Source organism: Python bivittatus, unplaced genomic scaffold (genome assembly GCF_059951505.1).
Source record: "Python bivittatus isolate LINGU-HERP-01145 unplaced genomic scaffold, Pbiv_v1 ctg000200_np1212, whole genome shotgun sequence".
In the NCBI taxonomy this organism is placed as follows: Eukaryota; Metazoa; Chordata; class Lepidosauria; order Squamata; family Pythonidae; genus Python; species Python bivittatus.
The window spans coordinates 6550158-6564224 of record NW_028277040.1 but is presented as its reverse complement, the minus strand read 5'-3'; the positions used below and the strand labels follow the sequence as shown (position 1 = coordinate 6564224).

The following is a 14067-nucleotide window of genomic DNA, read 5'->3' as shown; positions in this document are numbered from 1 at the left end:
AACTTTGGAAATGTGCCATGGAAAGACAGAGATGCAGTCATTTCTGGATAAGCCCATTTCCAATAGTGGGGCTCTTTCAGAGGGATGGAGGCTGCTTGGCCTGTTTTTATGGTGGTAGTAGCAGCTCTCTTTCCATGATGCAGATTCTTCAGAGGAGGGCAGATGAGGAAAAAAGCCTTACGTCTGGCCCATATATGGCTGGCTGAATCTCGGTGGCATTTTTCTCTCACCTGGCAGCCGTGTAAGATTCAAACTGGATATTGATCCCTGTTCTCGTTCTCAGCGGTCGAGGGCTGGCATTTCTTTCCCGCGAATGTCAGGGCAGAATACTACAGTGCTTCTGAGAGTACAGCAATCAAAGTCTAGAAAAGGCATGAATAAACAAAGATAAAATGGCAAAGTCATCAAAGAACCTGATTTCCTGTTTGCAGCAGAGTGGTTTGATACTTCTGCATTTTATATGCTACTGAGAGGAAAAGATGAGAACAACATCTGTGAAGTACCTGCTTGACCTGAGGTGTGGATTTACACTGATACCACTACAACTTTCTGCTCTGTTCTGTATGAGGTCAAGATGTCCACTATACCTTTTACCAGCATGATCGCCTGGATTGTTCTTACTGCATTTCATGTTATTCAGAACCCCAGTTCAGCAGGTAATTACCTCTCTTTCTTTCTGCCTCTTTCTCTCTCCCCCTCTTGCTCCATCTCTCTGATTCCTGTGTGGAAAATCTGTCAGGCAATTGTTAAAGAAGATTGAAACCAATGCACAGCAATTTGGGTATAAAGGATAACGTTCATTCATCCAGATGGAGTTCCAACCTTCCCCCCACCAACCCACACATCTAAGATTGGGCTGCCCTGTTACAAAAATAATGGGGGATTTGAAATAAGATGCCATCTGTGGGAATTACTGTAATAAATGATTTATAACAAGGTTTGTTTTTATAATGGTTGAAGTACATGAATGCTTCTCTTTTCTTTCCTTTTGGCTGAAGCTGACCAAATCTTGGCCCAAAAGCTGTCCAGATGAAACACCTCTAGTCATTACAAAATTGGGGCTCTTAGTTTCTTGGAGAAGGAGCAAGGTACTACTGGAATAAATGTGGACCTCATTGTCCTGCTTGGCATATGAGGGTTCTTTTCTTCTCTTGTTAAGAATATATATATATATTTATCTAATGGCTCTCAATTTTTCATATAGTCCCACCAATCACACTATCAGAGAACTTGGGTTCTAGTAATGATGGAAGCAAAATGCCAATTCTTTTCAGGAGAAAGAAGTACATGCACAGGCATTCCATTATTACTATTATATATCATTTATGGAAATTTTAAGGATTTAATTAAATGTTCAGTGATTTACCCTGCATCGCATCTAGACTGAATCCCACCTGTGTGTATACATAGCATTGGTTGAGAACCACCATTCTATTCCATTGATATATCTTATTTTATCTTATCCGGAACGTTGAAAGTTAAAGTTACATAAAACAGTATTTGCTAAATCAGTGTTTTTCCATTGTTGAATTTATTTTGACAAAGCTGTAATTAGAGAAAGGGCTTTAGAAGAGATTTTTTTTTTTTTACAGTTTTGGCACACCCTATACCCCTCTTTATATTTCTCTTATAATTAATAATTCTATCTGTATTTATTATTTTTAAATTATATTTCTTAAGTGCTCATCTGCTTGCACTTTTTATTCCTTCCCAAGGGCTGGTGATGTTCACCTTGCTTCAACAAAATCAGCAGCAAATAGTTAAGATGTCCTAAATGAATAATAATAGTCTTACAGAGAAACAGGCTTGTAACTTTAACATTAACCAGCTTGCAGTAGTTTCACAAAATAATATTCATAATGGTAAATAAGTCTTCTCTAGTCTGTTGGAGGCACCAACATGGCTATCATGTAATAAGCACACTGGAAAACTACCAGACTGGAGAAGGCTATAAGAAACAAGAGCGAATGCTTTTACTGATGATGTTGACAGAGCCAGGTCCACTGTAACAAGGTGGATGTTGCACTGAACCTTGTGCCAAGATTTAGATCTCAGTACATATTATCAGATAGACAGTTTAATTTTTCTGACTGCGAAACTGAACTTACCTCTCACTAGTCTTTGGATATCTCCTTTACAAAGAAGAAGGTTAGACATCCTAAATCTCATGAAGAATATAAGTATTTATCTTTATGGGTCAAATCAAGGTCTATCTACTTGACTGACCTATTTTCAATAACTGTTTGTGGGTAGGATGCCGCCAACCTTCTACAAAAGAGATGAATGTCCTCTGTGGTATGTTCCCAGCACCTATTACTCGGTGTAGTTCAGGGAAAGGGCAGTTCATTATCTCTGCTCTACCATCTGTTAAGTCTAAATTGCCCTCCACCAAGCTGGCATTTGACTTGCTGGTGAAAACAAGCAGGCATCCTTTAGTTATCTTTTCCTTAGCAGGGCAAATGGCAACTTAGAAGAACAATTTCAACGAGGAAAATGGTTTGGTTCAAAAAGTACCTACCATATTCCTATTCAGTAGTCACTGGCTCAGTTGGGGCCCTATCAGCACTCAAAAACCATAACCTTCCTTGGCACATCCATTCCCTATGAGCAATCCACTGCATTTCCCCTCTTGCCTATAGAGCCTGATTGACTGTCTCTTTTAGGGTTATTTCATTATCTTTGCTTGCTTGTTAAATCAAGAAGGACTCTTTGAGGAATTTTTTACAATAAATAATGATGCACATCGTTATAGTCAAGTTGAAGACCCCAGCTTATGACACTCCTTCCTTGCCCTTTTGCTACTTCACTTCCTTAAATATGTGGCAGATTATTAACAGCATAGGTTCAGAGACAGACAAGGGCTTCGTTGTCTGGATAGCAGTCAAAAATAGTTTAGTCTTTATTGGGGATGGGGGAATTTGTTGTCCATTCGGTTTCCCACAAATTCCTAAGTTCAGTTTGTTACATTCCATATTAGTTTGAGAATATTTTTAAGTAGTTGCAATTAAAATTTATTAGTATTTTTGTGCACATCTTTTGAAATACATTTTTGTTATAAATGTATTTTTATACTTGTGTACAGTTTTGGCAAATAATTTTCTCCTCTAATGCATTTTATACATCATTATCATGAATATATACTTTGTGTGTGTGTGTGTGCCTTCAAGTCAGTTTTGACTCTTGGTAACTGCCTGGACAAGTCCCTGCAGATTTTGGCAAGATTTTGGAAGTGGTTTGCCATTGCCTGCTTCCTAGGGCTGAGAGAGAGTGACTGGCCCAAGGTCACCCAGATGGCTTCATGTCTAAGAAGGGACTAGAACTCCTGGTCTCCCAGTTTCTAGCCTGATGCCTTAACCACTACACCACACTGATTCTCTCAATATATACATGCCGTACATTTCTCTAATACATGATTACGACTGGTAAACTGCACCACAGTATTCAGAGACGTGTACTGTATGTTTGAAAGGATGATGACCTTTGGGTTGTACAGTCATCTGAAAATGTGAAATTAGGTAAATTTATATTCAGATGTGTCTGGCTGTTAACCAGTAACAGGTGCTGGGATTCCATGATACTCCTGTTGAAAGATAGGTTGTCTGTTGTACGCTAGGTACAAAGAAAAGTGTGGCACTATAGCTCCAAACCCTACAGTGATGTGTCACATAGTCACCAGCTAGGCTTGAGGTCTTTTCTTTATTGCCATTTCAAGTCCTTAAAAGCCTAATGGCTGGCTCTCCCATTAAGAACCTATCCAGAGGTGAAGCCAACCAGGGATGGTCCGCTGTATCAGAGGTCCACCTTTCTGGCTTCCAGGAGAGAACCTTCTCCTGTATTGCTCTCTGAAAATGAAACACACTCTCCTGGGAGTTGTCTTTGAGCCTATTCTCTCCATGTTCAGGAAATTGGTAAAAGCATCTCTCTTTTGCTGGGCTTTTAATAGTTGATTTTCAACATTCATTGTATGGTTTTAGTCTTTTGTAATGAATTTTTAAAATGTGTAAAACATATATTAAATAAATAATTATTTTAAAAATCCAAATTAAATGCTTTTCTACTAGGCCCTGCTCCCTGTATGTTAGACCAACATTGTTGTCTTCAATAACCTGATTTTAACTTTCATTAAGATAACAGAACTTCTTTATCTACCTCTACCTCTGCCCCCCTCCCATCTACCCTTTATGACTATTCTATTGTGGAAAGTAGACTGATGAAAAAGTGGGGAAAATGGAAACAAAACCTTCATCAGAGAATACTTCCCACATTATTTGTGGAAATATTACCAATGTAAACAAAATTAAGCAAAAAAAAAAAAAAAGAGGGAGGAAGAGGAATTTTTTGTTTGTTTGTTCTTTAGCAAGATATTTGGAAAGCAAACAGAATATGCACTAGGAGGTGAGGGACATGACTTTACATAATTAGGTTTCTTCTGGCCCAGATCTTTAACTGTGAGATAAAGCCTAAGGTGAATAACCAGCAAGTCATGGTCAGAAAGCATTGCAATTAAGCTGAATCAAATAGAACAAAAAATGGTAAGAAAGGGAAGCCAATATAACATTCCATGTCTCAGTTCAGCAGAAGCCAGGCTGTATTTAATTAAAGAAGAACTTGGTGAACGGCATACTAGGAGTTGCTTAATCTACTCCCAGTTTATAGATTATCTACATGCACCAGTGAATCCCATCCTTGACTCTGGGCATACAACAAGGCCCCATCCCCTAGGTACAACATGTTGCACTGGTGATGCCTGCAAAGGGATAACTCCTTGGATTAGGCGAACAAGAACCTTGTGTTCAATGTGCAGATGTCCAGGAGATGGAGCTAGTGGAGGGTGGCAGATGGGGAACAGGACCAGAATCACTGCTCCATTCCTCTTTGTCCATATATATCTCGTGCTGTAGAGGTTCCTGCAGACATCAGGGAGTTTTAAGCAAGATGGACTTATGCAAGGCTACTGCTTACCTGTTACTTTATGGAATAGCATGATTTGCATTATTTCCCTCTGAAGTGCTTAAATTATGAAAAAGCCTTGAATGGATGACCTATAAAAAGCTAGATGCCAGTGAATGGCCAGTTAGCTAAAGCTGCTGCACTGATAACGAAAACAGCAATATATTTTGACAAAGAATGAACTTTGATAACTTCATTCAAGAAGGATCACAAAGGCACTTTTAAGGAAGAATGTACTGCTACCTAAAACAAATAAAAATTAACAGGTGGCTGGTGTGGGTCTTCCGGGCTGTGTGGCCGTGTTCTGGAAGTTTTGTTTCCTAACGTTTCCCCAGCACCTGTGACTGGGATCTTCAGAGTGCAGGAGCACAGACAGGAGCAGTTCTCTCTGTGCCCAGGGTGATGTGGCCCTTTTGTGGGTATTTATAGAGATTGTTCGATAACAATTCAATAGAAGAAAAAACCCTGCCTAATCCCCAGGAAGATACACACAGATTCTAACACCAAAACAAGCAGCCACTCAGTAACCCCCCCAACCCCAACTTCCCCCCCCCTCAGATCTCTATAAATACCCACAAAAGGGTCACATCACCCTGGGCACAGAGAGAACTGCTCCTGTCTGTGCTCCTGCACTCTGAAGATCCCGGTCACAGGTGCTGGCGAAACGTTAGGAAACAAAACTTCCAGAACACGGCCACACAGCCCGGAAGACCCACACCAGCCATCGTATGCCGGCCATGAACGCCTTCGACAATACAAAAATCAACAGGTTTATGAGCCTGCTTTTGATTTGAACATACTTTTATATATGAATAAGATGATTGCTACAGATTTGCTTAGGCAAGAAAGTAATGAAGCAATGTTTAATTAATGCTCATTCATAAAATGAGCTTATTTTTAATGTGAAATCAGTGCACAAAAATTTGGTTTATATTATGTGCATCCTTAAATGGAACTCACGCATCTTATAATACGACATTTAAGGCTTTAATTCTCAATGGATTAGAATGGGTTTACACTCTTGAAAACAATTAAGAAAGTTATCAGAATGAATAACTTTACAGTAATTTGGTTACTTGTTTGTAATGTTGCATCTCATAACCTGGCATTGTTGGCTGGCTCACAGCAATGCCATGATTTTGCATACACCCCAAAGGATTTCTGACAGACTCAAATATAATTGACTACCTTTGTGAAGATGACTGAAAATAATCCTGAAATTCATAGTATGGCCATTTTTATCTTGCTTTCTAGCCGTCCAGTAGATGATCCCTAAGCCTTTTGTGCAACTCCTCAAGCTCTCTCACCAAAGTTGTCACCCAATGGCCTCAGTGCAGACGTGTGCCCCTGAACTGCAGGGAGGGGGTGCAGGAAAGAAGTAAATCTCTCCTGTTGCAAGGACCCCTTCTTCTGACTTAGCAGCAGTGATCTTTATTGTACACCGCCCGGAGTCACATTTTGTGAGATGGGTGGCTATATAAATAGGATTAATTAATTAAATAAATAAATAAATAAATAAATAAATAAATAAATAAATAGCACTCTGCCTGCAATGCCTGTTCACCGGCATTTTATTTCAGACTTTACGTAAGAGGGTCTCAAGTCACCTGTAGATGAAGAGGTGTTTGGGGGTAGAACCTGAAAGGTTCTTGGTTTCTGACTTCTTAGTTTCTGCTGCTGCTGCTGCTGTTGCTGCCACCTTGAAGATCATGAGATCTTGTGTGTAACTCTAACCCTTTCCACTCCAAGGGCTGGCTTCCCTGCTCCTCATTTTCTAGGCCAAGCCAGAGGACAAACAAGCATTCAGGTGCCTCTCCGTCCACTCCTTGCTTCTTTTGCTATGACAGATGTGGGGAAGATGGAAGTTGCAGCACAGGCACATTCTATGTGAACAGGCCTGCTCATATAGCTCAGGCAACTCCACTTTTTAAGGCTCCTCCTAATGTTAATGAAAATAAATTATGACAACATACAAAAAATGGAGAAAGCTTGCCCTTTCCTCTCAGTAAAAAGACTACTGTGCCCAGATCTGAGATTATCGCTTCAGGTCCTAGTCATACAGCTTCTCAATCCCCCGTCCCCTCTGGTTCTGTAGAGGGGGAGGAACTTTTTTGCCCACCTGGTTTATTCCTTGAAAATTTGAGTTTCTCAATTCTTTCAGGGCAATGGTGGAACCCAACCAATTTGGCTAAATATCCATATGTTTTTAAAGTGTGATCCCAAACTATGTGGGGCTCTCTGCGGGGTCTGCTGGATCTAGCCGTCCTTCTAGGACAGTTTAACCATGTGGTTTAACATAGTTCTTGCAACATTCAACACCTCCAAGGAACTTACATCACCTGTTTGATGGTGTCTATAATTCACTGGTATAAGAAGGAGTGAGGATCATGAACCTAGCTGATTTTTGTTTAGGAAGGTTCTATTAATGGCTGCAAATTAAACTAAAAATTAACACCCTATTTCTGGGCAATTTACCCTTGGATACTAGTTGAGAGGGGAGGAGGGAGAATGAAAGCCAACTACTAAAGCCTTGATGCCCTTGGGATCTTCCTGGAGATACCTTGATGGCCATTAGTGGAAACCAGGGCTTTTCTAATGCAAGGATTTTGAACATCACAATTGCAGCAGTTTTCTCCACTCCACTTTGGTGACAAACTTTTTGATGTTTTACTGAAGGTGAATAGAAAGATCAGCACATTAGTATAACCAATGCTTCTTACATGCATGAGAAGAAGAGGCTTTTTCATTTGGGCAGCTTTGCATCGGGAACATGCTGGATTTTAGGAGCACAGGCAGTATTGAAAGCCTTGGTGATACTGAGATCTCAAAACCTGCCAAGTACTTCCAGTAGTAGAGAAAACTGAAGCTCAAGTTTGAACAGTTGGGTTTTTGGTGTTCTTTGAGTTTAGCTATCTTCTTGCAGATATTTCATTACCTAGCATGGCACGTGCATCTGGAAGTCAAGGAAAGAAAGCCCAGTCTTGTCCCCTTCCAGAGGTATTGTCAACCCTATAGGGCAGAACAGACTAAGAAACCAATGCCATGTACGTCTAGTATTACTTTTATTAGGATAGCTATAGTACTAGAATCTTGCATGTCTGAATGTGCTTCCCCCTTCCCTCACTTTATCTTTGTGTGAATTAGAGAGAGGCCTGTCTGAGATGTTTATGCAATGGGTTTCTTGGAATAGGCTCGAACTGCGCTTGTCTGGTTTTTGCCTTGGTAGAGACTCTTCCTCCTATCCTTCAAGGCCATTCCTTCTTCCCTCTATAGGTATGAACCAGTTGGGAGAAATCTGGCTCCTGACTCAGTTCTATCTCTTGGAGTGGGGGCAGGGGCGGGGGCAGCTTGCTGATGGCCTTATTCATGTGAGCTAGTATTTCAGAGCTACTCTGATAACATCTATGGTCATTGTCCATGGTCTGCCACGGACCGCACATTTTTAGAATAGATGCAAAACAACCAAGTTGAATTTCAGACAGCCCTGCATCTGCTTCTGTTATGCAATTGGGATGGCTCTCATTTTTAATTCTTCAAAAAAAAAGAAAAAGAAGAGGTACACTATAATCAAACACAGGGATAACATATTAATTAATATAATTAAGGCTGAAATCCTATAATGTTTAGGAGCAACTTGTTTTGTGAAATACAGCAGTGTGTCTCTTTGAAAAAATTACAGTGAAAGGGAGCCATCCCCAAATAATTTTGCTAAGATGTCGTCTGCTCTCCATGCCAGCCTACTTATTCAATTGTTTCTCCCTACCAACAGCAGAAACCATTTCAGAGCAACAGAGATTCCTACACAAAACTGTGCACGAAAATGCCAAGGTGCCTTGTGACTTCCCAGTTCACAGAGAAACTATTACAAAGTTAAATGCCTACCTGCTGAGAGGAGTAGAAAGAGAAACACTTTATGAAGTAAATTGGAACAACTCCAAAACTGAGGTCAAGATAAACAGCTCTGAATACAAGTTCGACATCACTATTGCAAACAAAGAATATTATGCAGTGTTTCACTTGAGGAACTTGCAGATCAGTGACACAGACAGTTACATCTGCAAGATTGACGTGATTGACCCACCACCATATGGAACCAACAGCAGCAGGACTTTAATTTATGTGAAAGGTAAAATCCTGAAGTTCATTTCTAATTGGTCAGCTAGACATATAACCCTTATTAACTATAGGCCTGCCCATATTTAAATTGTTGCTTAAGCTGGCTTCTTTGATTTCAGAGCCAAAGACCCCTGATTTAGATGGCTGCCCCTGCACTGAGCCATTGCCTGCCACAGCCACCCCACTGCAATGCTGTTTGCCAGCAACTGGTGGTTAAGAAACAGGTCCTAGACAGGAGTTCAGCAACTATTTTCCTTCAAAGTCTAGGTGATGCTTTTGAGCAAAACATTTGAAAATAGCATAACAATAAACCAGGCCGTTTGAATTTCAGTTAGTTGTGCATCCAGTTAATTTGTCTTCTGGCATTTGTGGAAGATGACATACCTAAATGAATGTGAAAGGATACTTTGTTTTGAAGTGACTGAGCTCACTGTGTTCCTGTCAATCCTCAGATCTTCCGCAGTCTCAAGAAAAGGCAGATTACTTGAACGTGGCAACAGGGATTCCACTTGGATTTTTTGTTTTGTACAGTGTGATAATCACAGCAGCCGTTTGCTACTGTTGGGTAAGAAATCATTCTTTCTCACTATGTTATCTACATTTAGTACTACTCAGATGTAGCCAGTGAGAAAAATATTACCCGAGGGAATGTAAAACTTTCCCACCTCTGTACGCGTGTGATATAATGGAGCAATGCACCTGCCAACATTTTGGATTTCCCTTGGGACTACGTTTATGGGGGCTCTCATGGTGGGGTTGTGTACTGGAAATATTACTATTAAATCGAGTCCCCTCAACTTATAGACAGACGAGCAAGCAAGCAAATTAAAAAACAAACAAACCATTATCTGCCTTTTATACGGTCCATATTTCTCTTCCCTTGCTTGGAGTCTGGCTCTAACTAAAGCTCAGGGCAATCAGCATTGCCTAGCAAGTATATCTGCATTTGCGGGCATCACACTGCTGGAATGGAACAAGGATGCCCATGAAGTGCCTGTGATAAACCAGATGGCACATCTCTGGGAGGCTGATTGTGCTTGACTTTTGAGCAATGCGTTGGGAGGCCTCTCCAAAAAGCAGCTGGGACCAGGAAGAAGGAAGAAGGACTTGCTTGGCAGGGGAGATACCTTGATCGTGATTATGTGATCGGTGACAGTTGCATCATGACATATGGTATGAATACCTAAATCATATCATTTGCAGACGAGATCATGAAGCAGAGGTCATCATTTGCCCTCCTGTGGTCCCATGCTCTTCCTTTAAAAAACAAAACAAAAACTTTAAAGCTTTTTACCAGTGTCACCCCTTGGCCCTATTAAAAATTACATGGTTTCAACTTTTGGAGAGTCAGGGAAGTCTCACTGAATTTGTTAGGAAGTTGCACATGGCCCTGGGGATTGTACCCCCTGCGTGTAACCAAATGCATGTTATTGATATGTTAAAGCATACTTTTCTGAAATTCATGTGTGCCCATTTATAAAGACAGAGGCAATCTCTTCTGGCTCCTATTGCACATATTATAACGAAGCCAGACTGGAAAAAGTGTAAGTTACTTCTTCATCTGCCTGATAACCAGTAACAGAAACCTTGCTCCCTCATTCATCTTACACACCTTCCCATAAGGAGCTACACAAGGTTCTCCTTCATAAAAGATTTCATGGTATGAAGAAGAGATGCACATTAGCCTTCCATTTATTTGACATGACATGAAGGTGAAACCTCATTTATCTTGCTTGTGGGAAGACGTGTCAGGTGGGATTCTACTTCCTCTTTCACTGAGTATTCAGAAGGACGATATACAAATCAATATTTCATTGGTCCTAGTAGTGATGTTCAATGAAATGTTCATTCCTTGAATGACAGATTCTTCCCATTGCCTCCTTATTGTTTTTCATGCAGCTGAAAAGCAAGAAAAATAGGGTCCTTCAGAAGGACTATTTTAACATGATGCCCTGGCAATCTAATGGACCAAGGAAAAGGCCCCCCCAGCTTGGTGTTCCAGTAAGGAACTACACTGCATACCGTTCATGGGAACCTTGATGAATAACTTCTCTATGGTGGAAATAAGAACAGCCTAGCCACAGCAAAGTGAGACTGTTTTCGAAGAGACATATCTTGCTGTTCTTAGATCTGTGAAGGACAAAAGCTCTTTGTAAGCAACGTTTCAAGTTGGGTAGGAAAGAAGAAATTAGCAACATTACGTTGGAAACAGGGGGAGGTGAGATCACCCCCCCCCTTTTAAGCAAATGATGGTTCCAACTGCATTTCTGATCTTTCTACTTTTGTCTTAACAGAAGGTTTATAAAGATCACATTCAAACTCTGGCAAAGAGCAGAGGTAAAAAATCTGTCATCTTTCATATCAAAGAGAAAATGCTGAATTTATGGATTAAACATACACTTAAGAAACAAGAAGCATCCAGCTTGGTGGGATTGGGACTATAAAGAACAGTTTTCTATTGGAAATGAAGGGTGGGATTAGCTGGAAAGGTTTGCAATGCTGTGCAGAGCAGCCCCATTTCTTTTTATGAACAAATGATGCTTTCTGCTAAAACAATTAACCTGAAAATCATTTCTGGAAGACTTGAAGGACTAGTGGAAAATGCTGCCAATATTTTCAGTGATGTACAGATCTCCATTGATGTACTTGTATAAGCAAGATGCTGACAAAGAATTGGAGAAGCGGTAGTGAATAATTAGTGTAAGTAATTTATTGGTTATCCAAATGGTTCCAGTTCCCGCTGTAAGTAGGAGTACTTTTCTTTCTTGATATCAGATATCAGCTGAGTACCAAAATGCTGGTATGCACATAGTTCTATGATTATAGCAAAGATTAAAAGTGTTATTACTTTGCCTGATTCTATTTCCCCAGTTAATTCAATGGGCATGTAGATTCAAACCCATCTTCAACCCCTGGATAGCTTTGTGTGAGTCTCAGCCCAATTACCTCACAGAATTGTTGTAGGACAGGTGTGCAAAACATGTGGCCAGAAGCCAGACTTTCTGCATCCCTCAGAGCAGATGGAGCCATCATCAGCAACCTTATTATGGTCATTCAAGCAGAAATGGCACACTGGAATTGTTTAACATATTACAAACCTATGGATGTGTAAGTCTCCCTTTCTGTTATAAGCCAGCAATAAAATATATCAAATGACTTAAATCCTGACATCTCTCTGTCATACTAAGCTTATATACAAGTCATAACAGATACTCATTACTGAAAGTTATACAAATTATTTAGTAGATCAGAAATAAACCTCTGAGGAGTTGACTAAATGTTATCTTATAGAATTGGCTGACGCACAAGATTTGGCAATTCTTTAAAGATCACTCAGGAGGTATATAATGCATTCCCCATCCTAGTTTAGCATATTCATAATAACAGACATAATGTAAATAGATTATGTTTTTTTCTATGAAAGGAACAGTGCAGCAATATATGTTCTACTGACTCAGTCTCCCACCACAAGATCAAAAATACCACTCATACAGGATTTTCAAAACTCGTCTTGCCAAAATTGCTTATGGAATAGTATTAAATCTGCCAGAATAAACTTTTTTGTTGTTGTGGAATGCTGATATATGACAAACTGATATGAAACTGCTCTTAACATTCAATAGAAGGAGTATTGGGGGTGTGTGTGACACTTGAGTGTTTATAGATCAAAATCTTGACATTGCTCTTTAATCACTTCCTTGGACTTCTTTAGATCTAAAATGGTCATAACTTCTGGTGAAAAACCACAATGATGGAGTTTTTTCCAACAGGGCTATTTTCAAGCTATCTTTCAAGCAATCTTCCAGAACTAGTGGAATTAGCTCAAGTGGGGAAAAAATAGGTTTAGCCAAAGATTAAAATAGCATAAACGTGATCTGGCCTCATTGTCACTAATCATGTTTCTAACTCCAAAGTGGCATTAGCCATACATTTGGGAATGGGCTAAATTGATTGCAGACATTTAAACTGAACAGTCTCTAATGGACCATAGTCTTTAATAGTGTAGGCTGAAGTACCATATTTTAGCAGCTCTAAAATACCATAGGAATAACTTAACCATCTTCTTCCCCACCACATTTTTGGAGAGCAGTGGCCATTCTTCAGCAAGTTTTTGACAAGTATTTAAATTTTTTTTTTTCACTTTTTGACCTCCCCTCCTCCCCATTTTCCCATCTTTGGGAATTTAGGGGAAAGTTCTGGAGCAAATAGGTCCAAAGACTTGAAACATCCATTTTACCCCTTCAGATGTTCATCCTGTCTCCCATATAGGCCCTTGCCCTGTCTTCTTTTAAGAGAGATGCTACCCTCGAACCAACAAATGCTTCCTCTGTATTATGCAATGATGTGAATACTAATATCAAACAAAGTCCATCTAGCATTCATATTCCCTGATTTAACCCTATATCAAAATTTCATGCCTGAAAAAATGTATGGTGCTGGAGGCTGTGCACTAACTCTGGTAGTTATGCTTAGAAGACAGAGTTGAATTGGTGATGCTGCATTTCAAAAAGTTACATCAAGGACATGTATTGGTCAAGAAGTAAAAGTAGAGTTCTTTAAGTAAAAATAGATGTTTGCACAATGTTAACAGTTATATGAATTAGGGGAAGAGATGTAGAAAGAATGTGTATGTTATGAGATATTCTTGAAGTCACATTTCCAAATTTTCTACAATTAAAAAGTATGTGGAAAAAAGATTGGATTGTAGTACTGACCTACTAACACCAACAGTGAAGTGAGAAAGTTTAGTATTATCCTAAATTTGAATCAGCTTATTTTGAATTGCAAGAATCTTAGTAAATGATTAGCTGAAAACAGGCCATGCCTGTGTCCTCTAGACAATGTTTCCATTATGGGCTTATCCTGTATTTTAAATGTACTGCCAGTAACACTTTGTATACTTAATAAGATAATTCATTGCTAATCCAATCGCTCAGACTTTAAGCTGTACATTTCTGTACACTGCATAAAGGAATGGTTTCTGTCCAGAGCACTGCACCT

The 14067-nt window shown here is 39.7% G+C and overlaps 1 protein-coding gene across 2 annotated transcripts; it reads left to right on the top strand.

Annotated features, from left to right (window-relative positions):
* Positions 1-242: 242 nt before the first annotated feature.
* On the top strand, positions 243-13499 carry CD28 (CD28 molecule). Of its 2 annotated transcripts, none has more exons than XM_025175466.2 (4): positions 243-656; positions 8723-9076; positions 9519-9631; positions 10966-13499. In XM_025175466.2, the coding sequence occupies exons 1-4, from the start codon at positions 575-577 to the stop codon at positions 11104-11106; spliced, it is 690 nt and encodes a 229-aa protein (XP_025031234.1). In that variant the 5' UTR covers positions 243-574; the 3' UTR covers positions 11107-13499. The 2 variants fall into 2 exon arrangements, with proteins under 2 accessions (XP_025031234.1, XP_025031233.1); XM_025175465.2 differs by having other exon boundaries at positions 8720-9076.
* Positions 13500-14067: the final 568 nt, after the last annotated feature.